A 25,175-nucleotide genomic window follows, 5' to 3' on the forward strand; every position below is an offset into this window, starting at 1 on the left:
GGTTTCTCTTCTCCCATCTCGACTGAGTCCGGCCCCAGAGGAACAGAAGAACAGAGGAACAGAGGAACAGAGGGACAAGAGGAACAGAGGCCTGGAGGTTGAGGTTGAGGTTGAGGTTGAGGTTGAGGTTGTAGACACGACTGAGGTTCATGTTCTCTCTCGTCCTGAAAGCAGGAAAGTTTGAATTTGGGGTTTGTCAGTAACCGTGAGCAAGTTTACATTCGACAGTTAAAACCAATATCCAATATTTTTTGGAAACACAGAATCAAATTGACTATTTCATGACTCTTGGCTATTCAATATTTCATCGATGCTGCTAAAAAACTTTAATCTTGATGAAGTTTTCCTACACTTGACATCTATTGCACTTCTGTCCGTCCTGGGAGACGGATCCTCACATGTGTCTCTCTGAGGTTTCTACATATTTTTACCTGTTAAAAGGGTTTTTAGTAGTTTGTCCTGACTCTTGTTGAGGGTTAAGGACAGAGGATGTCTCACCATGTTAAAGCCCTATGAAACGAATTGTTATTTGTGAATGTGGGCTATACAAATAAAATTTGATTGATTGATTGATTGACTATTTTGATTCGTGACCATTTATCTTAAATACATCATTTATATATTTATTTGTGTTTTTAAAACGTTTCCTAATGTAAAAAACTACTGTTAAAGAAGTGAAACTAATTATAGGGAAACTACAGTTCTGGGATAATTCCTGAGGGTTTTAGCTTCTCCACTTAATCACCAGTTATTGATTTCCACAAGAATTTCCTCAAAAACAAACTCCATTTAAAAGTCTGAATGGTAAATGATCTGTATTTCCACAGACTCTTTACAGTTCAGGGTTGTTTTGGCCATTCACACGCAGAACTTTCTCTACGAGAAGGGGCAACTGACTCAAACCACCGACCTTGTGTTTGGAGGACGACCGCTCTACCCCCTCATCCACAGCCTGATTCTTTCATTGACTCATCCCGTGGTTTGGGTCGAGTTCAGGGTTTGGACCTTCACTCGATCAATGAAACACCAGTTCGGTGGAAACCTGATGGAAGACAGTCTGGGCCCATTGAATAAAGAACAGTAAAATCTCACACTCATCAAATATCTACGATGAAAATCCAAACATGTTCCAGGGCCGCTCTCCAGCTGGGAACAGTTTCAATTCAAGGCCCCGACTATGAGAGCTCACCCCAGAGTTTTCACATCTGCCCAGTGGAGCCTCAGGAGAACGTGTTCAGTGGAGATTCATCTGTAATTTCTATCATTTGCAGCTGTCAACAGATCCTATATCATCAATGGATTCATACAACTAAGCTTGAGAGAGTCGAGCCGTCATCAGGCCGTTCATTAAACTGTTGGGTAAAAAAAAGACAGACGGACGCTGATTAAGTCCATGTGCTCGTAATTAGCCAACTTAGCATCCAGATCCTGTCTCTTTCACACACTCACACAGACACACAAACAGCTCAGACAGCTTTAATCACGCCTGTCATGCATAAACCCAAGGTGATAATTAGGTGATAAAACTTAAACGTACTGTAGATACACAAAGCCCTGGGGATGCCAAACACAGATTCCTATCAGCGCTGCTCAGACTGGCAGGCAGCGGTTGGTTCACAGCCACGATATCTAATGTCAAACGGCATCGTTATGAAAATTCTCATGATTTGACTCCTACACGGTTCTTTCATGTGGTTCTGGTTTAGCATCCATCTCAACATGTGTTACAGGATCGTAATAAATCTTTTCATTAGCGCCGTGTAGAGTACAGTTTATGTTTATGTACATGAATACGAGCGCAGAGGTGTACGTACAGTAAGTTACGACACTCGGGTCCCAGTTAGGTCCGGGCAGGAGGAGGAAGAGGAGGAGGAGGAAGAGGAGGAGGAGGAGGAGTGCCGGGAGAAGACAGTTAAATGATTATTTCTGGCCCGAAGCCAGGCTCATAACTCACGCTAACTCTCTGCTCTCTCTCTCTGTGTCTTCAAGGAGCTGAAAGGTGTTGACAGGAGAAGAGTCAGAGGAACAAACACAGATTTGCTTTACAGGTGTCGGGCTCAGGAGTTTACGTAAAAACCCGTTGGTGGAGCTGACGCGTGTGTAGCTGCACTCAGCGGCCAGCAGGGTGCGCTCCGGTGGGAAGTCTCATTCTGACTTTTGTGAATTCATTTTACTCGTCGATTTAAAGAAGAACACTTTCAAATTATTTTATTACTGATGCACTTTTGTTCCCTTTTGTGGGTTGATTCCAAACTAGGAAGTAATTTTCCTAAATTAATTTTTCGACCATGAAGCATTTCAACATGACTTCCTTGAATGACACGTTGCACTAAATAGCATTTGGAAATTTAATTAAAAGGTAAATATTGGTTGACAAAGTGAATAAATGATAAGCACACTACAGACAATAAGTTCTTTCATTTTGGTGACATCTGAATGCCTCAGGGTCTCACCAGGAAAACACCCCCCAACTCCTTTTCAAAGAGGGACTGCAGCTTAGGACCATGGAATCTCTGGTTCCGGCCCTGGCTCCCTCTAACCAGTGTGAGGTTTGGACTGGATCTGATGGAAATGCTGTGGGACCCTGGTGCACTGATTCAATGTTTCCTCATTGGAAAGATTTGAACTAAAAGGACTCGACCATAAAAACAGAGAAATGCTTGTTAAATCCAAAGTATAACCTTTATTCCAACCAAAGAAGAAATACACAAAATTATGATTATTATTACTGAATATGCTTTGCTTCTAATCCGCACTTATCCTGGGAGGCAGCCTCCCTCTGTTCTCACTTGCATCACTGCTTCTAACACAGTGAAATACCTGTTTTCAGTCCGTCACTCCGGCTGCTCGTTGCGTGCAGGTGCCATGGTCCCAGTGTGTGAACTTCACGTGACCTCTTAGGCAACGTTTTCCTTTATTCTTCACCTGAGTCCTCTCCCTTCACCCCAGAGTTGTGCAGTTGCATTTTCTTTATTTTTTTTGCTTGCATCGGGTAGTGTGTGTCTTCTTCACCTCAGCTTTCCACCGGTGGAGGAAGAAACCGGCTTTCATTTCTCTGTTTTCTATTTCTGTGTCAGATCTGAAGAGTGAGACTAAAAGTGTCAAATCTAACTTTTCTATGTATCTATTCATATATCTATCTATGTATCTATTAATATATCTATGAATCTATTAATATATCTATCTATCTATCTATCTATCTATCTATCTATCTATCTATCTATCTATCTACCTATCTATCTATCTATCTATCTATCTATCTATCTATCTATCTATCTATCTATCTATCCATCTAACTATCTATCTATCTATCTATCTATCTATCTATCTATCTATCTATCTATCTATCTATCTATCTATCTATCTATCTATCTATCTATCTATCTATCTATCAATCTATCTATCTATCTATCTATCTATCTATCTATCTATCTATCTATCTATCTATCTATCTATCTATCTATCTATCTATCTATCTATCTATCTATCTATCTATCTATCTATCTATCTATCTATCTATCTATCTATCTATCTATCTATCTATCTATCTATCTATCTATCTATCTATCTATCTATCTATCTATCTATCTATCTATCTATCTATTAAACTATATATCTACGTATCTACGTATCTATCTATCTATCTATCTATCTTTCTATCTATCTATCTATCTATCTATCTATCTATCTATCTATCTATCTATCTATCTATCTATCTATCTATCTATCTATCTATCTATCTATCTATCTATCTATCTATCTATCTATCTATCTATCTATCTATCTATCTATCTATCTATCTATCTATCTATCTATCTATCTATCTATCCATCTATCCATCAATCTATCTATCTATCTATCTGTCTATCTATTCATCTATCTATCTATCTATCTATCTATCTATCTTTCTATCTATCCATGTATCCATCCATCTATCTATCTATCTATCTATCTATCTATCTATCTATCTATCTATCTATCCATCTATCCATCTATCTATCTATCTATCTATCTATCTATCTATCTATCTATCTATCTATCTATCTATCTATCTATCTATCTATCTATCTATCTATCTATCTATCTATCTATCTATCTATCTATCTATCTGTCTATCTATCCATCTATCTATCTATCTATCTATATATCCATCAATTCATATATCTATCTATGTATCTATTAATATATCTATGTATCTATTAATATATATCTATCCATCTATTCATATATCTATCTATCTATCTATCTATCTATCTATCTATCTATCTATCTATCTATCTATCTATCTATCTATCTATCTATCTATCTATCTATCTATCTATCTATCTATCTATCTATCTATCTATCTATCTATCTATCTATCTATCTATAGCTATCTATCTATCTATCTATCTATCTATCTATCTATCTATCTATCTATCTATCTATCTATCTATCTATCTATCTATCTATCTATCTATCTATCTATCTCTCTTTCTCTCTCTCTCTCCATCTATTTATCTCTCTATGTATCTATCTATTCATCTCTCCATCCGTCAGACAGTCCTGACAGGTTAATTACTCTAATAGCCGCCCACCCCCCCACCACCCCCCCTCTCTCTCTCTCTCTCTCTTCTCTTCACTGTAAACATATAGACGACACCACTCGATCGCTTGCATGGATTCCGGCTGCTAACCCCGCCTGTGGGCCGTCCCTCTCCGAGGAGGAGGATTTATATTCCAGAGGCCCGAGTCTCCGGAGACAGATCTGCTGCTGCTCACAGGGACAGGGTGCTGCTGCTGATCCAGGGACCACTACACCTGCTGCTGCTGCTCCAGACCACCACCTGCTCCACATCCAGAGGAGACACCACCTGCTGCTCCACCACCAGAGGAGGAGACACCACCTGCTGCTGCACCTCCACCACCAGAGGAGACACTTCCCACTGAGGAGAGACATGAAGCTGGAGGTGTTCTCCGCGCACCACTTCGTGCACAAGCCGCTGGAGCTGTGCATGGACCCAGAGGGGGGTCTCCCGTCCCCTCTGTCCGGGGACGAGCTCGGCTCGGACGGGGACTGCGTGGCCAACAGCCCGGCACCTGTCCTCCAGGGAGGAGGAGGAGGAGGAGGAGGAGGAGGGGGTGGGGGTGACGGGTCCAAGGGGAAGCCGTACACCCGCAGACCCAAGCCTCCCTACTCCTACATCGCCCTCATCGCCATGGCCATCCGGGAGGCCGGCTCCGGCCGCCTGACTCTGGCGGAGATCAACGACTTCCTGATGAAGAAGTTCCCGTTCTTCCGCGGCAGCTACACCGGCTGGAGGAACTCGGTCCGGCACAACCTGTCCCTGAACGACTGCTTCCTCAAGGTGCTCCGGGACCCGGCGCGGCCCTGGGGCAAGGACAACTACTGGATGCTCAACCCGCACAGCGAGTACACCTTCGCGGACGGAGTGTTCCGGCGCCGGAGGAAGCGCATCGCCAAGAGGGGTCCCAAGCAGGAGCAGGACCCCCGGAGCGAGGACCCCCGGAGCCAGGACCCCCGGAGCCAGGACCCCCGGAGCCAGGACCCCCGGAGCGAGGCCAAGTTCTCCAGCTCCTTCGCCATCGACAGCATCCTCAGCACACCTTTCATACGCAGGGAGGAGAGCCCCGTGGAGGTGGACCCCCAGGGACCCCCCCGGCTCTACTGGCCCCCAGGGGCCCCCGTGCTGCCGTACCCTCTGAACTACCCGGTCCAGTACCTGTCCGACCCGGGGTCCGGCAGGGACCCGGTCTCGTACCTCCGGTCCCCGGTACCGGGCCCCAGCGGAGCCGAGGCCGCCTTCAGGGTCCCCAACCGGGCGAGGTGCTTCCACATAGACTCCCTGCTGTCATGAGAGCCCCGGACTGACGTCACACCTGTGTGTTGACCCCCGTGACGTCACTTCTCTGGGTCTGAACTCCCAGTGCTTCGGCTGTGTGTCAGTGTGTGTGTGTGTGTCTGTCCCCGTCATGTGTGTGTGTGTGTGTGTCTTTCTGGAGAGGAGCGAGAACATGTTAATATCGATCTAAGTGTGTGGTGACTGATGACATCACAGGACATTCCTCTGTGTGTGTATGAGTGTGTGTGTGTTTGTTGGTGTGTGTGTGTGTGTTTGTTGGTGTGTGTGTGTCTGTGTGTGTGTCCTCTCCATGGTTCATTGGTCATTTCTACTGTATGACGCGGCGGCCCTGTGCCGAGTTCAAACCTAAATCTATTCATCTATTTATATTTTCCATGTTTTGTATGACCTGCTGTGTAAAAAATACTGTTGTACATAAATAAATATAAATATAAATATACAAAAATATTGACTGAGCTGCGCTGAGAGTCACGTGGCTGCACTAGAACCGCATGGAAAGATGTCCTGCTCTTTACTGAGATTGATTCATGCATGCCTGGTATTTTCTATGAATAAAAAACAAAACGATGGGACCCTGATGTTGACTGAGTGTTTCATTACAGATGTGAAGAGAAGGTGTTTGATATAGAAGCAGATGTGCAGATGTATACAGATGTGTGAACAGGCTTTTAAACACCTGCTCCACAGCAGAAACTCCAAAGGTGGATTTTACCATCTGAAAGAAAAAACAGGAAAATATATACTTGTCTCATAATCTATTAAAAAACAAAAATCATCATCATCATAACAGTAGAAATAATACATTTAAACGTATGTATTAGAAATCGCCTCATTTCTTATATTTAAAATGTGTTGCTTAAGAAAATGGTTTAAAGAAAAGAAGGCACAATAAAATAACAGGATAAATCATAAATTGCTATGATGTAATGTTTATGTTAATTGTCATCGTGTTGTTTCTTCGTTCCAATCTGCTAAAGTACAATAAACTATATTGTAATCCGGTGCATCAAATTGTGATATTTGTATTTGGGCTGTGCGGGTTTTGATCAATTAAAGAAATGAATTAATAATAATGCAGGTGGATTAATAAGAGCACAGATGCAGTGGGGAAAATATTCAGCTTCATTTCGTAAAACGTTACATGTGGCTGCTTTTCAAATGTCATGTTTAACTCTACAAATAAAATCTGGCAGAAAAAAGAAATAAACAATGTTTTATTTAATAATAACAATCAATCCAGAGGAGCTCAGAGAAATGGAGACTTTACTAAATCATATTTGTGTTATTTGTATTTTATTCCACATTGATGCCTCATTGATATTAATACTGTTATAGTTTTAAAAACACCATTTAAATGATGAAGTGATGAATTCAGTTATTTGTCCACTTAACAAAAACACACATCTTCACATGCACGCGCACCCCCTGTATATTGTGTGAGTGCGCGCACCCCGTCCCGCAGGCGCGTGTCCGAGGGTCAAGCTGCTCTCCGCGGTCCTGAAACAGACCGGACGCTCCTCACGTACACGAGAAAAATATTAATAGAACTTCTAATCTGCACCTACATTTATATTTATTATGAACAAACTGTATCTGAAAATGTAGAAAACATTATTCTCTTAATAATCTACAATGACTTGGGTGTATATGTATTTATTTGATATTTTTAAGATAGATAGATAGATAGATAGATAGATAGATAGATAGATAGATAGATAGATAGATAGATAGATAGATAGATAGATAGATAGATAGATAGATAGATAGATAGATAGATAGATAGATAGATAGATAGATAGATAGATAGATAGATAGATAGATAGATAGATAGATAGATAGATAGATAGATAGATAGATAGATAGATAGATAGATAGATAGATAGATAGATAGATAGATAGATAGATAGATAGATAGATAGATTACTTTATTCATCCCCGAAGGGAAATTAAGTCGTCATAGCAGCCGGTATATTTGAATACAATAAAATACAATACAATAGAATAAAATAAAAAATATTGAGGTAGAAAGAATAAAAAAAAACATAACCAAGACATAAGACATGTGACATAACCAAGAAATGTTTCCTCAAAATTAGGCCAATTGATTAATAACCTAATTTTAATAGGATTTTAAGAGAAGATTAGAATTCCCCATCAAATTAGATTAAAAAAGAAAAGCTGTTCTGAAAAGAAAAAGACTGATGTCAATGATTTACTGAGGATTAAATTAAATAATATAATAAAAACACATTTAAAATAGAAGGTTGGAGTTTGAAGTTCAGTTATTTTCACTGTAGAGATAAAGAGAGACGTGTAACACTAAACTATATGTATTTTTTTATTATTTAAAATATTTTCTAATGTAGGATAGGAACAGACTCAACATTACAATAGGTAAAGGCCTCACTGGTTTTAATGCTGTGGCTGACTGGTGTGTATCTGAGGTCTGGTTTGAAACCATCACTTATTTTGATTTAATATATATTTTGAATTAATTTCTCAGAGTTTCGTGGCAGAACTCAGTCAGAAATAAACCTGCTGTGATGTTGGAGCTGCTCCGCGTAAACTGTGAACATCTGATTTAATGACTAATGACTTAATGTCTAATAATTAACAGATTAATTCCCTTTAGTGAACATCACAGTGCTCGAGCATCTTCCATGTGCAGACTGAATCTGTGTGATGGTGACCAGTGTGTGTGTGTGTGTGTGTGTGTGTGTGTGTGTGTGTGTGTGTGTCTGAGACAACAGGTGACAGGTGAGACTCGTTTCCAGCGACAATGCTGCGACCTGCAGGTGAAACAGAAGAACAACACACCTGTATGTGTGTGTGTGTGTGTGTGTGTGTGTGTGTGTGTGTGTGTGTGTGTGTGTGTGTGTGTGTGTGTGTGTGTGTGTGTGGGTCTGTCACATGTTTCCGGTCCCTCCTGCAGCATCCTCAATGTCATTACGTCACATCTGTCACATCTGTAAACTCCTCCTTATGCATGTTTCCCGGAGGCCTGAGCAGCTCGGACCCGACCCCCAGGAGGAATGAGACCCTCGCTGGTTATGAGAGAGAAACGTGTCGAGCAGGCACAATGTTCAGAAGTCCTCACAGTCCGTCCCTCGGTCCGTCCCACAGTCCGTCCCTCCTGCAGACTCAGTGTCGTATAAAGTACTTGAAAGCCATACTTGAGTAAAAGTACAGATATCTTACCTGAAAGTGACTTCGGTAAAAGTAGAAGTACCCGTCAGAAAATGACTTGAGTAAAAGTCTTAAAGTAGCTCGTATTAAAAGTACTTAAGTATCAAAAGTATCCTGTGTTGAAATGTACTTAATTATCAAAAGTAAAAGTACAAAGTGCTTTTTATAGTAGTCCTATACAGACACAAAACAAACCCAAAATGTTTCTCCTCAAGATTTATCTCAACTGACTGAAAAATTATAACAACGATATGAATATAATGTATATAATGTATAATTTTACAAATTTTGAACCCTAGATGAGAGAGAGAGAGAGAGAGAGAGAGAGAGAGAGAGAGAGAGAGAGAGAGAGAGAGAGAGAGAGAGAGAGAGAGAAAGGAGATGCTGCGTCAACCTCCGCTGCTCAAGTAACGAGCCAGTTTGAGAATGTAAGAAGTAGAAAGTACACATATTTTTGTTCAAATGTAACGAGTAAAAGTAAAAAGTCGTCAGGAAAATAAATACTCAAGTAAAGTACAGATATGTGAAAAATCTACTTAAGTACAGTAACAAAGTATTTCTACTTCGTTACTTCCCACCACTGGTTAGGAAGTCCACACAGTCCGTCCCTCCTGCAGACTGAACCGCGCCTGACCTCCCGGAGCCCGGGGAGCCAGCTCCAAGCTGCCGGCACCGCCACCGGAAGCACAGGCGGAGCAGGCGGAACAGCCCGGCGGCCACAACAATATCAGATTAGCGTTAAACTGATGCGAACACACAGCTTGTTATTGTTGTAGTTAATGTATTTGGTTTGTTCTGGGTCCGTTTAATAAATGAGGGAGATTAAAGAATATAAAAACAATCTCGTCATAGGTTTAAATATCTTCATTCATAATGTTTTTGGATTATTTGAGGAACACCTAATTTTTAAATTATCAATAAGAATCAATTATTGTGAATTATATATCATTTACTGATTTTATTACATTAACGTGTGATTTAATGTAGTTGAAGACAGTTTTATTTCCCAAAGGCCTGGAGCAGGTTACCTGAGGTCAAGCAGGCCGACGATCATTTCCTCACAAATCTAATCCATCTAATATTTAATAGGGATAAACAATAATCTGAGGCTAAACATGAAAACAAACAGCAGGCCTGATGATGGGCCTCCAGCCGGGACTCGATCCCACACACACACCTCTGAAGCCTCCGTGGTGGCGGCGGATCGTTTCATATTTTTTTCCATAAGGGCTAAATTTGGATCTCGTATAATCTCGATGCGTAAAAAATCCGCCGGAGCTCCGCCGTCTTCAAAGCGGCTCCAGAACAAAGATCCCCCCCCCCCCACGCTGGGCCGAGGCATCCTGGTCGCAGTGGGGGGGCTCGGCTCAGTGTGTCGCGGTGGAAAAATGATTTTATCCCTCACATCCTCTGTTGTGCAAAGTGCAAAGGTTATTGTTGCTGGTTATTGTTTGGAAAAATCCTCCTGGGCTGTGGCGCAACTTGACGGCCAATACGTGCACACACACACACACACACACACACACACACACACACACACACACACACACACACACACACACACAAACATATAAATATACACACAAACACACACATTCGAGGAGGAAGAGGATTGGAATATATAAAAATGTGGATTTAATCTTCACCTGCAAAGTTTGAATTTTAATGTGTTGTGTTTTTATTTAATCCCCCAGAATCCACTCAGCTGGTGGAGAGGAAAGCAAAAATATAATATATAAGAAATTACCTTATATAATAAAAAATATGCATGAATACAAATTGATAAAAAGGGGAAATAATAAACAGCGGTTTTACGGTTTTAAAGTTTACATCCACTAGACGTGTTTTCTGTGTCCCTTCAAATCCCAGAGATCTGCGCTCCGTCGCTGCACGGATGTTGATATTATCTTTATGGGATATAGAACATATAGAACTCCATCATGTCGGACAGATCAGTGTGTGATGTCTCCACAGCGGAGGAAGCTGTCGACGCCCGCTCGCCTAATTTCGCTTTTCTCTCTCTAATGAACGCTCGGCCCCTGGGACCGGCTCCGGGCCCGGGGCGGTAAGCGGACACCGGCTCGCTGTGTGTGGTATCCAGGGCCGGGCTTGATGGAAAAAGCCTGCTTCCACTCATGTCAAAGTCATTTACTCAGCGAGCGAGCGAGCGAGCCCACCCACCCGACCCCCCCTCGCTCCTCCACACACGCACGGTAGAGACCACCACCACCACCTCCCCATCGCTCTCACTCCTCGGCTCCGGCGACAGTTTGTTTGTGTTATCCTCTGGAGCCGTTCAGGAGGAAATCATGAGCAGAAACAATACAACATATATATATAACACACAAGATGAGGTTCTTTTCCAGGAGGAACCAGCGACAGAGATTCAAGATTCAAGATTCAAGATGTTTATTGTCAAATGCAAAGAGATAAGCAGTCGCTGGCAATCACAGGACTTCTTTAAGCAATGCTCAAGTAATTACAACCAAAAAGAATAAAATAAAAATAGTATAAAATAGAATAAAAGAGAATAAAATAGAATAAAATAGAATATCAATAAAATAGAATATCAATAAAATAGAATAAAATAAAATAGAATATCAATAAAATAGAATAAAATAAAATAGAATAAAATTTAAAATAAATAAAAAAATTAAAATAAAATATATATATATATATAAATATATATCTTTACAGATGAAGAGAAAAAAATAAAACAACAATAGTTCAATTTGTGCAGAGAGAGGGTTTCCAACGCTGCGTCTCTTTTACGCACATGGAGCAGGAACCCCAGCTTCTATACGTGTATAGAATCAAAGAGAGGAGGGAGGGTGCAAGGGGGGGGGGGGGCTGGCGTGTGGCGCTGTTGATTGGGATGTCTGGGGGGCGGGGGGGAGGGGTTTGATAGATGGCTTAATTGCGTGTAGCCCGAACTTGGAGCGAGGGAGTGGGAGTGGGAGGAGAGAGGAGAGACGACAAGTAGAGGAGAGAACTGCTGAGGACGGTGGGTGAGGAGGGTGAGGAGGGGGATGGGGGGGCTGTGTGTTCGTCACTGACTCCAGGGAGAAGGGGTGGGGTGGGGGGGGGGGAGAGAGAGATTGATGAAATGATAGGCGGTGGAGATTTGTTTGGCTATGGACGCAGTGAGTCGATGGGTGTTCGTGTCCCCTGCACTTGAGGGATTGGGGGGGTCTCCAGTGAACACCCAGCTCCCCCCCCCCCCACCCTACCCCCCCACTCTCCCTCTCCCTCTTTCTCTTCCTCTTCCTCCCTGTCAGTGCGTACACCCGCCGTGCGTCAGGGGAGCTCCGTGCGTAACGGGAGAGTCGTGCGTAACCGTGCGTAACTGGAGACAGATCCCACTCCATTTTGCTCCGGGAGTCTGAGGACCACTGGTGGTGGGACGCTCACTCGCACGGACACGGATCCACATATTCCTCCTGTGAACCATCTCTCCCTCTCTCTCTCTCCTCTCGTCTCCCTCCCTCTCTCCCTTTCTCTCTCTCTCTCTCTCTCCCTCTCTCCCTCTCTCCTCTGCCATGACGACCGAGACCCCGCAGCAGCAGCTGGACCCGCCGCCTCCTCTGAGATCCAGCCCGGTGTCCGGCGTCCTGCACCCGGCCATGCTGAGCTCACAAGCCGCCACGGAGAGTTCGTCCACCGCCAACAACAAGGGGAAGAAGTCCACCTCCGGGCTGAGAAGACCGGAGAAGCCTCCCTACTCCTACATCGCCCTCATCGTCATGGCGATCCAGAGCTCTCCCACCAAGCGCCTCACCCTCAGCGAGATCTACCAGTTCCTCCAGGCTCGCTTCCCGTTCTTCAGGGGCTCGTACCAGGGCTGGAAGAACTCGGTCCGGCACAACCTGTCCCTCAACGAGTGCTTCATCAAGCTGCCCAAGGGCCTGGGCCGGCCGGGCAAGGGCCACTACTGGACCATCGACCCGGGCAGCGAGTTCATGTTCGAGGAGGGCTCGTTCCGCCGCAGACCCCGGGGCTTCAGGAGGAAGTGCCAGGCTCTGAAGCCCATGTACCGCATGATGAACGGCATCGGCTTCGGCGCCTCCATCCTCCCGCAGAGCTTCGACTTCCAGGCGCCCTCCGCGGCCCTGGCGTGCCACGGCAACAGCTACAACTTGGACATGATGAGCAGCTCCATGGCCGGGGGGGGCTACGACGGGCTCAGCGGGGGGCACCACGTCCCGCACATGTCCCCGAGCCCCGGGTCCACGTACATGGCGAGCTGTCCTGTGCCGTCCAACGGGGACTACGGCCCGGACAGCAGCTCCAGCCCGGTGCCGTCCTCCCCGGCCATGGCCAGCGCGCTGGACGGACACTCTCCGTACGCCGGCTCCTCGGGGCACTGGGGGTCGTCCGGGGGGTCTCCGTACATCAAGCAGCAGCCGCTGGCCTCCTCCAGCCCGGCGGCCTCCGGGTTACACTCCGGCATGTCCGCCTACTCCCTGGAGCAGAGCTACCTCCACCAGAACGGCAGGGACAGCCACTCAGGAGACATATCAGGTAACTGCTCCAGGATCAGAAGCAAACACACAACTCTATCTATATATCTATACACACATGAATGTTTATCCACCTTCACGACACAGATGCAACACAGTGGTATGTATCTGCAGCAGGGTTTTATATGCTATATAATATATAATATCACTAATCTTTTAAATCGTAGTCAAGTAAGAATTTAAATATAATAATATAAATTATATTAAATTAGATTTCAAAGGCTCCATTTACGTGGCAATTAGCAAAAATAAATCCCCAAATTTGATCGACCCTTATTCATTTAAATTATATACTTTAATTTGATTTCCCATATTTATAATGTACTTTTTGATTAATTATATTGAATGATAAAGTTGCATCGAGTGTTTATTGGATTATAAAGCATATATATAGCAATATAACGCGTCAGTTTTCTAAAGGATTTTTTGGCCCAATATATAAAAAACAACTTGGAAGTAAAATAGGTTTATTTAATGCGCAGTTTGCAGAAAGTCGTAAATCAACATTCAGAGGAGGAATTATAAGATTAAGAGGAAACACGGATCCAGCTCCTGCTTCACGCTCGTTTCCTCTAACACAACACACGGAGGCTTTACTGGAGTCTGGGGATTTCACCGAGCCCCGGCAGGGTCCCAGAGGGTCCCGGAGGGTCTCGGAGGGTCCCAGAGGGTCCCGGAGGGTCCCGGAGGTTACCCAAACACAGACTGCACCGAACCGGAACCAACACGGACCCGAGCCCGGAGCCCGGAGGCCTTTTCGCAGCGTCCTAATGGAGGCTGAAGCGTGTTGGACGGTTCACGGTGTCAGGAGCGTTGTCTTGTGGGACTGGGGGGTGCTATGCATGCAGTGTGGGTGGGTGTGTGGGTGGGTGGGGGGTGCAGCGAGCCCCTGGCCCCCTTAGGATAAAGCCACGCTGTCTTCCCTCTCTGAAAAACACCGTCACATCTGGAGTCCTTATGACCTTGACGCAGCCGCAGCCTCCCCATTTATTTTTCTGTCTGTGGAAAGAGAGACTCACGTACAGACACACGGAGCCACTGGATCCCGTTCGAACCCGCTTCCCTCAGACTGGGGGGGGGGGATTACTCACAGATTACTGAGCCTGTAAATCCCCTAAAAAATGTAAAGTGTGACCCTAAGTTTTCAGAGAAGCAGCTGGAGGAAGCTGCTCTGGCCTTTGAGACACTGGTTCACTGGAGGTTTATTGAGCTGTCACCGAATGGAAGCTGTAGAGGAGTCACACATCTAAATAAATGTTGTTAAAAATTCATATTTAGGTTCAGAAAAACAACATTTCAACTGTAAATGAATATGTAATATAGGGACTTACTTTGCTTTTTAAAATAATACCAAAATTGAGCAAAACGAGGCCTCGAGCAAGAAGTCAGTTAATTTGAAAACCTTTGAGAGGCAGTTTATTCAAGAATTTAGTTAAATCCTTAGTCACAAATCTAAATACATAAGGAGCAGCAGTTGGAAAAGGTAAAAATAGTTTATGGAAAAGGCTGAATTGGATTTTGAAGATGTTTTTTCATGTAAAAACATAATTTTTGGGGCTAAAACAAACCTTCCACCCTGTTTCTCAGCAGAATCATTTAACAAAGATGCTTTAATCTCAAATACTCGACTCATCAGAATCAGAATCAGAATCAGAATCAGAATCAGAATCAGAAGTATTTTATTGCCAAGTACGTTCACACATACAAGGAATTTGCTCTGGTTATTGGTGCAAACAATGAACATAGAAACATAAAAACGCAATAAATACAACATGCATAGGAGAGCAATGAAAAATGGGAAACCAGTATATATTTATTCACTGTTTACTTCTTTTTACCAATATTTATACAAAGTAACATTTATTTTGAGATAAACATTTCTGAATACAAATATACAGAAAATATAAGAAGTAAAGTAAAAAGTGAAATGCTAAATGCAAAACAGTGAACAGTGTCATATTGCAATATGCAATGTTATGCAGTATAATATAATATGATATGATATAATGTGTTAGTTTAACACATCCTAGAGGTGTGGGGGTGAAATAAAAGTCCGACACGTGTGTGTGTGTGTGTGTGTGTGTGTCTCCAGAGTGATTCCATGTATCTAACCCCCCCCCCCCTCTGTCCTCCTGCAGTGGGGATCCCTCGCTACCAGAGCCACTCGTCGGTGTGCGACAGGAAAGACTTTGTGTTGAACTTTAACGGCATCTCGTCCTTCCACCCGTCGGCCGGTGGCTCCTACTACCACCACCACCACCACCACCACCCCCCCCACCAGAGCAGCGTGTGCCAGGACATCAAGCCGTGCGTCATGTGAACAGGTCGTCACCACCACCAGAACATTTTGTGATGTCGGAGGATCCGCAGCAGGATGTGTCCGAAGTCTCTGTTTCTCTCTTGGTCGCACTTTTTTTTTTTTTGAGAAAAACTTTTTTTTTATTTGCATTTTGTAAGGAAACGAATGAAGAAACCACCCGAGGCCTTTAAAAAGAGGAAGAGGAGGAGGAAGAAGAAGAAACAAACCACTGTGCCTTCAACGGAAGTTTTTCACAAACACGACTTCTTAAAAAAGTGTGTTTGCTCCTGTAACACATGCAAACACTTTGTATTCTATGTAACTCTGATCTATAACGACACACACGACGCTTGAGGCTAACATGAACTGCAACAAACCTGCACTTATTGTATAACCCCTTTGCCAACTTGGTTTCTTTTTGTCTTGTAAAATGATTCAATAAAGCTGATATATATTTTAGGCTAAATTCAGACTTTTGTGCTTCCATACAAATACATGTCTGTTATGTGGGAAACTTGAAATTCAATTTTAAATCTAAAGAAAACAGGAAATATTGAGATTAAATATCATAGAAACACATTTATTTGGAACATCTGGCTCTTTACACATTGGTGGAAAACAACTAAGTGCATTTACTCATTTGGGGAGTTGTTGTATTTTATTTGACTATTTCCATTTTCTTCTGCTTTAAACTTAAACTCATCTTTTTGACAACCATTGCACATTAAGATTTTAGATTCCATAAAAAACTTAGGATCAGTTTGTATTTTTCTGACACGATTATCAACTAAACTAAACTTTAAAGATCTCTTCTGTAAAACAGCTGCAATTTAAAATGCTTAGAGAGATGAAATAATATAAAATAGTGTAACTTTGACAATGTTACACGAGTCAATACTTTCATGAAGTATTAACTATTAAAGCTTAAACAAGAACTTGAATTCAAGACTTTGACTTGCAGTAAGTTTTTTTTAAGTAATATAACTTTTACTTAAATAATGGATCTGAATAGTTCTTTCTCCTCTGGTGGTCAGGTTTATAATTATAATTATTATTATTCAATAACAAAGACACATAAACAATATGACAACCTCCTTGAATCTTACTTTTCACTTGAAGAAACATTTTACTATCAAATTCATAATTCCCACTTTCAGAGAGGATTTAAAAGAGTGACATGTACAGGTTTTGTTTGAATATGCAGCGGTGATTATTATTATTGTAGAAAATTGTTAAGTAAATTCAGATGACTAATTTAATTGAGTCAAAGTCAATAAGAAATTAATAGAATATGCAACTGAAGTCAAACCCTTGAATTTAAAAATCATAAATTGTAGAAACCTAAAGGATCAAAAGTAAAATAAATTCCGCGCAGCAGAATGAGTCCTGTGTGTTTCACATGTTATGATTATGTTTATTATATTAATAGATTGTCATTAATGATTATAGCATCTAAATGAGTTTAATAAAGGACGAGGATTTGTTAGTTATCAGCTTCTTTTGTTTTTTACTCTGCAAAGTAAATGCTGTCAAATAAATGTGATGGATTGAAACAGACAATATTACCGTCTGAAACCTGGTGGAATAAAAGAATAAAAGGGAAATACTCAAGTAATAAGTACTCATCCAAATGTACTTAGTTACTTTCCACTGGGAGGTTAATGGGTGAGAGTAAACTGGAAAGTATAAGATCCACAGGCTGATCTCTGAAAACTCCTTTAAAAGAGGCTTTTTAAATTTAAATATATATGATTTGACTCCCTGTGAATATCTCCACCCTGTGCACGTGTGACCTCGGCCTCAGTCAGACACAGGAGAAGCTCCTCTCTGCACATGTGCACGTCTGAGGCTGCAAAACACTGGAGGACGCCACATGTAAACAAGTGGGACGACAGAGGCCTGCGTCCCTGGAAGAGCAACAGAGGTATTTTTAGAGCAGTAAACAGAAGAGCTGCCTCGTCACACAAACACACAGCAGACTTTGGGCGGCTGCAGGTTTTGTCTACGTGGTTTCTGGTTGTGACTCAGACGCAGCATCCCTCAGGACTCAGGGCTGAGGCAGGAGCAGCTTCTCATCAGGACGTCAACACAGCTCCTCTGAATACTGGGTTTGAATCCTCTGTGGCTGGAGAGAAGGCCTCAGCTGAGATGTTTCATGTCTGTTATCACAGCATTTCTCTGTGTTTTCACCTGCACGTTAGATTTGAAAGCGTGAACATGTAAGAAGTGAGGGGTCGAGGGCCTGATGTCATGTGTTAGACGACACATCTGTCCCTGACCAGGCCAGATGTGCTGCTGCATTATGAAGAATTGGCTTGACACCGTAGAACAGATCGTTTCCACAGCATCACTTCTGTAAACTGCTCGTAAGCAACGTTCAGGTTGAGGCTCAGGGGCCTTTAGCTGTGACAACACATGTTTATATGAGCTGATGATGCAGAGGAAGAGGAAGAGGAGGAAGAAGAAGAAGAAGAAGAAGAAGAAGAAGAAGAAGAAGAAGAAGAAGAAGAAGAAGAAGAAGAAGAAGAAGAAGAAGAAGAAGAAGAAGAAGAAGAAGAAGAAGAAGAAGAAGAAGAAGAAGAAGAAGAAGAAGAAGAAGAAGAAGAAGAAGAAGAAGAAGACTTTTGAATAACTTTATTTATGACACATTGTCAAAGTAACTCTTAATTATTCAATTGTGTGGAAAAGAAAGGATAAAACAGAAGAAGAGGAAGAAGAAGAAGAAGAAGTTTGATTCCTGTGAGGTCACCGGAAGTCACAGTTTTTTCCTGAACGCAGCCCAGTGATGAAAAGTCAAAGTGATTCTGCAGCAGCTGGAATTTCCATGACAGGATTTCAATGACCTTTCGATTAAGTGGAGGACTGCGCCATCTAGTGGCCGGACGGATTACACAGAGCAGAGTATAAAGAGGTGACCACGCCCACAGTGATCGCTGAAGTCTGAGGAACACAATCAAAACAATTAATTCCATTTCTAACATTTAAAAGTTCACAGGTAAAATCAACACATTTTATAACTTAATTAATTCAAGTGTGTTTCACCAATTGAAGTTATTATTTAACGTCACAGTTTTATTATTGTAGTGTAGAAGCTGAGGTCAATAACAAATGTTTCTTTGGTTTCAACCACAAAAACCTGAGTGAACCTGTTTTCTGTTTGTACATGTAAAACAACCTAAGTAGAGAACTCATTTACTTAATAATAATAATAATAATACATTCCATTTATATAGCGCTTTTCAACGTTCTCAAAGACGCTTGACTTCATGATTCTAACTAAAGCAGTTTCTATTACTCACTAAAATCAGAGGTGTCAAGTAACGAAGTACAAATACTTCGTTACCTTACTTAAGTAGAAATGTTGGGTATCTATACTTTACCGGAGTATTTATTTTTCAGACGACTTTTTACTTCTACTTCTTACATTTTCACGTAAATATCTGTACTTTCTACTCCTTACATTTAAAAAATAGCCTCGTTACTCCTATTTAATTTTGGCTTGTTTTCATTCCAGTTTGTCATCGTTCAAAAACACACACAAAAAAAGGCAACACTACCTTGTTACGACTTTTACTTCCTCTAGATAGTCATGTTTGATTATTGGTAGTGTTGAGTCCAAAGGTCTCTTCCAACAATATATGTATTTGCATTGTAATAAAATGTTATAATTTTCAATGGGCATATTTGCAGTTCAAACGGGTAGCCTAGTGCATCCCACATTTTTCAACATAACATTTTAATATAACATTATAGTCATAATGGCCTTTAGAAAAATGTGTTTTTTGGAGGAGGGGGGGTAGTGCACTATAGGCCCCTGAGACACGGCTTAAGAGTTTGTCCTTAATGGAAAAAAAAATTCCCTTACATTACTTTTACTTTTATACTTTAAGTAGTTTTGAAACTAGTACTTTTACACTTTTACTTAAGTAAAAAGCTTTAGTTGATACTTCAACTTCTACAAAAGTATTTTTAAACCCTAGTATCTATACTTCTACTTGAGTAATGAATGTGAATACTTTTGACACCTCTGACTAAAACATTTCCTATAAGCAGACGCAGAGTCAAAGCTTTGTGGAATCAAGTGAAAGTAAAAGATAACAGACGACTAGAAGGAGCGTGTGACAGTCCTGTTCTGAAGCCACTTTTAAATCCACTACATCCATCATCTATACCACTTAACGGGTTGAGGAGAGGAGGAGGAGGGGGGGGTTACAACCTTGACACAAAACACCACTCACACACACGATGATCACAATCTACAGTCGTCAATCAACCAAAACAAAGATCTGCTCGTGTTTTACTGAAGAGGCCGAAGAACCTGGAGAAACAAACACCAGGAGAGAGAACTCACTTAGACAGAAACCGGGATTCAAACCAGGAACCTTCTTGCTGTGAGGTGATAGTGCAAACTTTACGTCCAATTCACGACATCCAGATATCAGTCCCCAAAATATGATTCTTTGAATCAAATACACAAGTTTTTTTCTGCGAAATTGGTGAGAAAAAACGTCCTTTATCATAATTCATGAATCATAAAATCCTGGATCCGTCTGTTTGTCTGGATCTAAAATGTAAAGAGTTGCATTTTGGGTAATTTCTCATCCTCTCAGTAAGTTTCAATAAAATCACTTCAGTAGTTTTTACATAATCTTGACCAATAAACAAACAGTGAAGGTGATGAAGCAAATCCAACATTCAACATATCTAGTTTTATCCAAAACCAAAGTTTGGACATAAAGTTAAAATATACATAATTATCAGAAACTAGTGTTTGAAGACCAAGAAGAAACATCCCTTTGTTTTCAGCAGGTTAGTTTGGTCCAGACGTGACTATTCTTCTTCTTCTTCTTCTTCATTTATGGTTCAAAATAAAAAGTCTGATCAAGTGTATAAATAACATAATAGTATACTAAATTGTACTTTACTAAGATGTTCGTGTTAGAATTCAACAGCAGCAGGTTCACATAGTGATTTACAGTGATGTAGCATGATTAGCATTAGCTTTAAAGAGCCGGAGCCTCAGAGTACAACCCAGTGAAAGTAAACATAGATGGACGACGTGACAAGTGAAGCCAAAACATCTGGATCACACCCTGCATAGATCATTAACTCCGCCTCCTATATGTTAGCAGATGGGACATGGAATAAAGTAATGAAATCCACGTCACCTAAATTATTTCCAATGGAGGTTTGTGTGGTTCTGTTTTCATGTTTGAGACGTTTCTGATTCATGTTTGATGCTAAAGCAAAAGAGGCGGAGCAGCAATGATTGACAGCAGGGACAGATTCTGCCTCTGGATGACGTCACCACCAGGGGGAGCCAAACGTCTCCAGGATATTTTCATGCTGATGTTGTTTATTTCTGTGCTGTTGCTCTGTTTCACTTCATGTGTGATGATGCTCTCCTCCTCCTCCTCCTCCTCCTCCTCCTCCTCCTCCTCCTCCTCCTCCTCCTCCTCCTCCTCCTCCTCCTCCTCCTCCTCCTCCTCCTCCTCCTCCTCCCTCAGAGGTGGAGCTGATGAAGACTCCTCCCAAAGCCGGACATGAAACTGTGGTCCAATGTTTAGGTAACTTTAAAAATCTACTAAACTGGCAGAGGATGTATGAATGTTGGATTTTGGACCAATGACCAACAGGTTGCATCTGGAGAAGTGCACCACCGATGTGCCCATGAGCAAGGCTTGTTGTCCCCCAGCTGCTCAGTGGCCTCACTGGTGCAACTGGAAGCAAGTTAGCTAAATATGAGAGAGAGAGAGAGAGAGAGAGAGAGAGAGAGAGAGAGAGAGAGAGAGAGAGAGAGAGAGAGAGAGAGAGAGAGAGAAGGAACTACAGATAAAAAGAGATGAAGAAATGATGATGTTTGCCACTTTATCCTTATTCAGGATTTATAATCTCACAGAGTTAAGTTAATTAACTCTGTTGTCAAAGTCAGAATCAGAAATACTGACCCTAACCCTACACACAGACAATGATAATAAATAGAAATATATAATATAAAGTATGGAGTATGTAAAGTTTGAATATGTTCAATATGTTTAAAAAATCATCTTCAACAGCTGAAATGATTATGTTAAAATGCAAGTAATAGAGTTTTTATCATTAAATGTCATTAGTTATGATCATTGAACATTATTTAATTATGTAAATGTTTCTCCTATAGTAGAAACAGACAAATCCAATATCAGAGTTTTTATACTTTAAAGACGACGTCTGTTATTTAAAAGCATATTTAGAGTGCTTGAATTTTTTTTCAGATTTCATTGTATCTTGACTCAAAAATGTTCTTTACTTTCTACCATGAATTTAAACTAAACTGTTAAAACATGTTGAGGATATTAAACTGTTAAATAAAACAGATGTTAAACCCTCAAACTTAATGTTGACTTTCCAAAGAGGAACAGATGTAATAGATGTAAAACTCTGAGCTTGTCTTTATTTCACTGGACCCATCAGACAGACAAGTGGGGATAAGACTTGTGTGAGGACTGAACCAGAACCAGAACCAGCTCAGACTCCAGGACCAGGTTCTGACTCTTTATCTTTCCTCTCATTTTAAATATGGTGCTGTTTTTAAAAAGCAGCTCCGGCCCCCCCACCCTCCGCAGCCCGGGAAGCAGACACAGATTCATGAGCTGCACATGGATGATTGGCAGCTATTTATTTGCAGAGCAGCAGCAATGAGCCGGTTCGGTTGAACGGCCGCTGACGTCCGTGGATATTTTAGGAATCTGTCTGTGTTTAATTAGGTTCTTAATGTAAACAGCGTCCACGACACAGTGAAGGAGCTCCGGAGAATCACACAATCCCACAGGAGAAGAGAAGAATGTAAAGAGTCACCAGTTCAAACACAAGGAAATATTCATTATTAAGCTTATTGGTGTGTTATTAGTAGAAGTAGTAACAGTAACAGTTACAGTACCAGTAGAGTAACAGTAGTAGTAGTATTAGTGTTAGTATAAGTTTTAAGATGTGAGGGTTGCTCATAAATTCATGGTTTCCATCCTTTACTCTCCAGTTGTTGCATGTGCATCACTTCGACAACAGGGGGCGCTGTAACACTACTTACTGTCTGGTTGTGAGTAAAATGACTCGAGGGATGATGACTTCACGTTCAGTGATGAAGATGATGATGAAGATGAAGATGAAGATGATGTTGGTGATAACTAGAATTGAAAAACATATGAAGTGAGTTCTATGAATCTTTTGAAAAACAAAATTCTTCATAGATTTAGTTTAAATTAACATTTAGATAAGGACACTGGTTAAGAATACACATATATAATGTGAGCTGTGATACTGAAACATCGTTTCCTTCTGATTCTTCTCAACATGTTTGTGTAAAACCCTTTAAAACACAGACTGGACAGTTTTCTACGGTGGCCTGAAGAGTCAAATTCAACCATTCAAAAAACATCTAAAGTTGTTATTCGTTGTTATTCGTGTTGTGATTGTTTTTTTTTTGTGTGTGTTTTCATGTCTTGAGGTGAATGCAGTTGTCTTTTGACCCTGAGGAAACTGTACATGTGAAAATGAGCTGTTGAGGTTTTTATGCTTTAGTTGTAAATTAATTTATATCTGCTCTTTATGTCTGCTCTCGATGAACTATTAGAAAGTAGAATGTATTTTACCTCGTCTGTCTGAAATAAATGTTTTGGATTATTTCTTTAATATTTGTGGATATTCTTGATGTTTCTTTGTGTCATTGTCCCTTTATAACATCAACATATCATTGGAAAGAAAATACAATACACACATGCTTTATTCTTTTGCCTCTTAAATGTCACTTCATATCTTATTAATTTGAATATGTTTTCTTGATTTTTGAGCTTTTGTTTAGTTCTTTGACAAACAATAAATTTGTCGTTCTTACATATAAACTGAATTAATTTTCAAGATGTATAAAGTTCAAATTAAGATGAACACTTTGCAGCTGGAGTCTCATGAACATGAAGACGTGAATCCAAACGTCACTCAGATCAAACTGGAGACTTTTCTCTGTAGATTTCACCTGAATGTCGATTAATTGTGTGATTTTCACAATGTATTTATTTCATTCGTTATTTTAGTATTATTCATGACATTTTATATTTATTCAATCTTTTATCTATCTATTTAAACGTCTCCATCCATTGGTCCATCGTGCGCTTTTACGCACAGGCCGCCAGGGGGCAGGAGTGTGTCGTGTGTTGAAACAACGCGTTGTTTACGTGTCTCTGTTTTAGATCAAGTTAATTAATAACGAAGAAACATGACCGGGACATTTATTTAACATTTAAACATGATGAAGTTTGGAGGAAGTTTTGTTTTTTGATTTGGTTTAAAATATTCGAGCTTTTCTCTGAGAGTTTCTCTTGTTCTCAGAGATTCTCACGAATAAAACACCTTCACTGTAAATATCTGAATGAAGTCAAAAATAAATATGATTGAAATATTGAATCAGGTTTTATTTATTTATTTTATAAGCCTGTGGGTCAGTTACCTCCGGGATGCTGCAGCTGCTCCAGTCAGCAGGGGGTGCTGGTGAGTCACGATCGCAGCAGAACAGCCCGGACCTCACAGGTGACTCGGCCTCCTGCTCTTCCTCCTCCTCCTCCTGCTCTTCCTCCTGCTCCTCCTCCTCCTGCTCTTCCTCCTGCTCCTCCTCCTCCTCCTCTTCTTCCTCAGTGGTAACACATGTAAATCACACAACAAAGAGCGGAGTGGAAACACTCAGGTGAGACTTCAGATCATCACTTTCTTATCAGAGCTTTAATTCTCATCTTCTCTCTTCTCAAGATATTTACATTATTTCAACAAGCCTGGATTTATATATTTTATTGAATTAAGCCTGATTTATTTCTAAGAATTCCACGAGCTCTTATTAAAGCGACTAAATACAAATTAACATTTAGAAATTTACTCAGTCAAAACAAAGTACTTTTACTTCTCAAGATTTTAACTGTAAAGTTTTTCGCTTTCTTTCAAAAAACAGATTCATCAAACATGTTTGTTCGTTTTTGACTCGATTTGTGGATTTGAAGGAAAATTAATAAAGAAATAAACATAAATAGGAGAAGACAACTTGACGTGTTTTATTAAATCTCTTAAACAAAAATCTGTTTTAACGCTTAATTTAAATTCTACATTATTTAAATTACAAAAACGTGTAATAAATGTATATGTTCTTTAATCCGTGGCTTGAAAACACACATATACATAATCCCCTTGAGAAAAACACTTATTCAATCTTATTAAATTTAATTAAATTATTCAAACATTCTGTTCAAACGTTTTTTCGACACAATTAGAATTTAAATTAAACGTGGG

The 25,175-nt window shown here is 41.0% G+C and overlaps 2 protein-coding genes across 2 annotated transcripts; both read left to right on the plus strand.

Annotated features, from left to right (window-relative positions):
• Positions 1 to 4,937: 4,937 nt before the first annotated feature.
• On the plus strand, positions 4,938 to 5,858 carry LOC133010966 (forkhead box protein Q1-like). The gene has a single exon (XM_061078638.1). The coding sequence runs from the start codon at positions 4,938 to 4,940 to the stop codon at positions 5,856 to 5,858; it is 921 nt and encodes a 306-aa protein (XP_060934621.1).
• Positions 5,859 to 12,586: 6,728 nt separating this feature from the next.
• Positions 12,587 to 15,890, plus strand: LOC133010967 (forkhead box protein F2-like). Its single transcript, XM_061078640.1, has 2 exons — positions 12,587 to 13,571; positions 15,709 to 15,890. The coding sequence occupies exons 1-2, from the start codon at positions 12,590 to 12,592 to the stop codon at positions 15,888 to 15,890; spliced, it is 1,164 nt and encodes a 387-aa protein (XP_060934623.1). The 5' UTR covers positions 12,587 to 12,589.
• The last annotated feature ends 9,285 nt before the right edge of the window (positions 15,891 to 25,175 follow it).

This window comes from Limanda limanda, chromosome 9, assembly GCF_963576545.1.
Source record: "Limanda limanda chromosome 9, fLimLim1.1, whole genome shotgun sequence".
In the NCBI taxonomy this organism is placed as follows: domain Eukaryota; kingdom Metazoa; phylum Chordata; class Actinopteri; order Pleuronectiformes; family Pleuronectidae; genus Limanda; species Limanda limanda.

What these genes read in the sequence shown, in the direction of transcription:
- LOC133010966 (XM_061078638.1), top strand. Translation starts at nt 4,938, where the DNA reads ATGAAGCTGGAGGTGTTCTCCGCGCACCACTTCGTGCACAAGCCGCTG.
- LOC133010967 (XM_061078640.1), top strand. Translation starts at nt 12,590, where the DNA reads ATGACGACCGAGACCCCGCAGCAGCAGCTGGACCCGCCGCCTCCTCTG. An exon ending in CCACTCAGGAGACATATCAG is followed by an intron (nt 13,572 to 15,708) that starts GTAACTGCTCCA and finishes GTCCTCCTGCAG; the next exon opens with TGGGGATCCCTCGCTACCAG.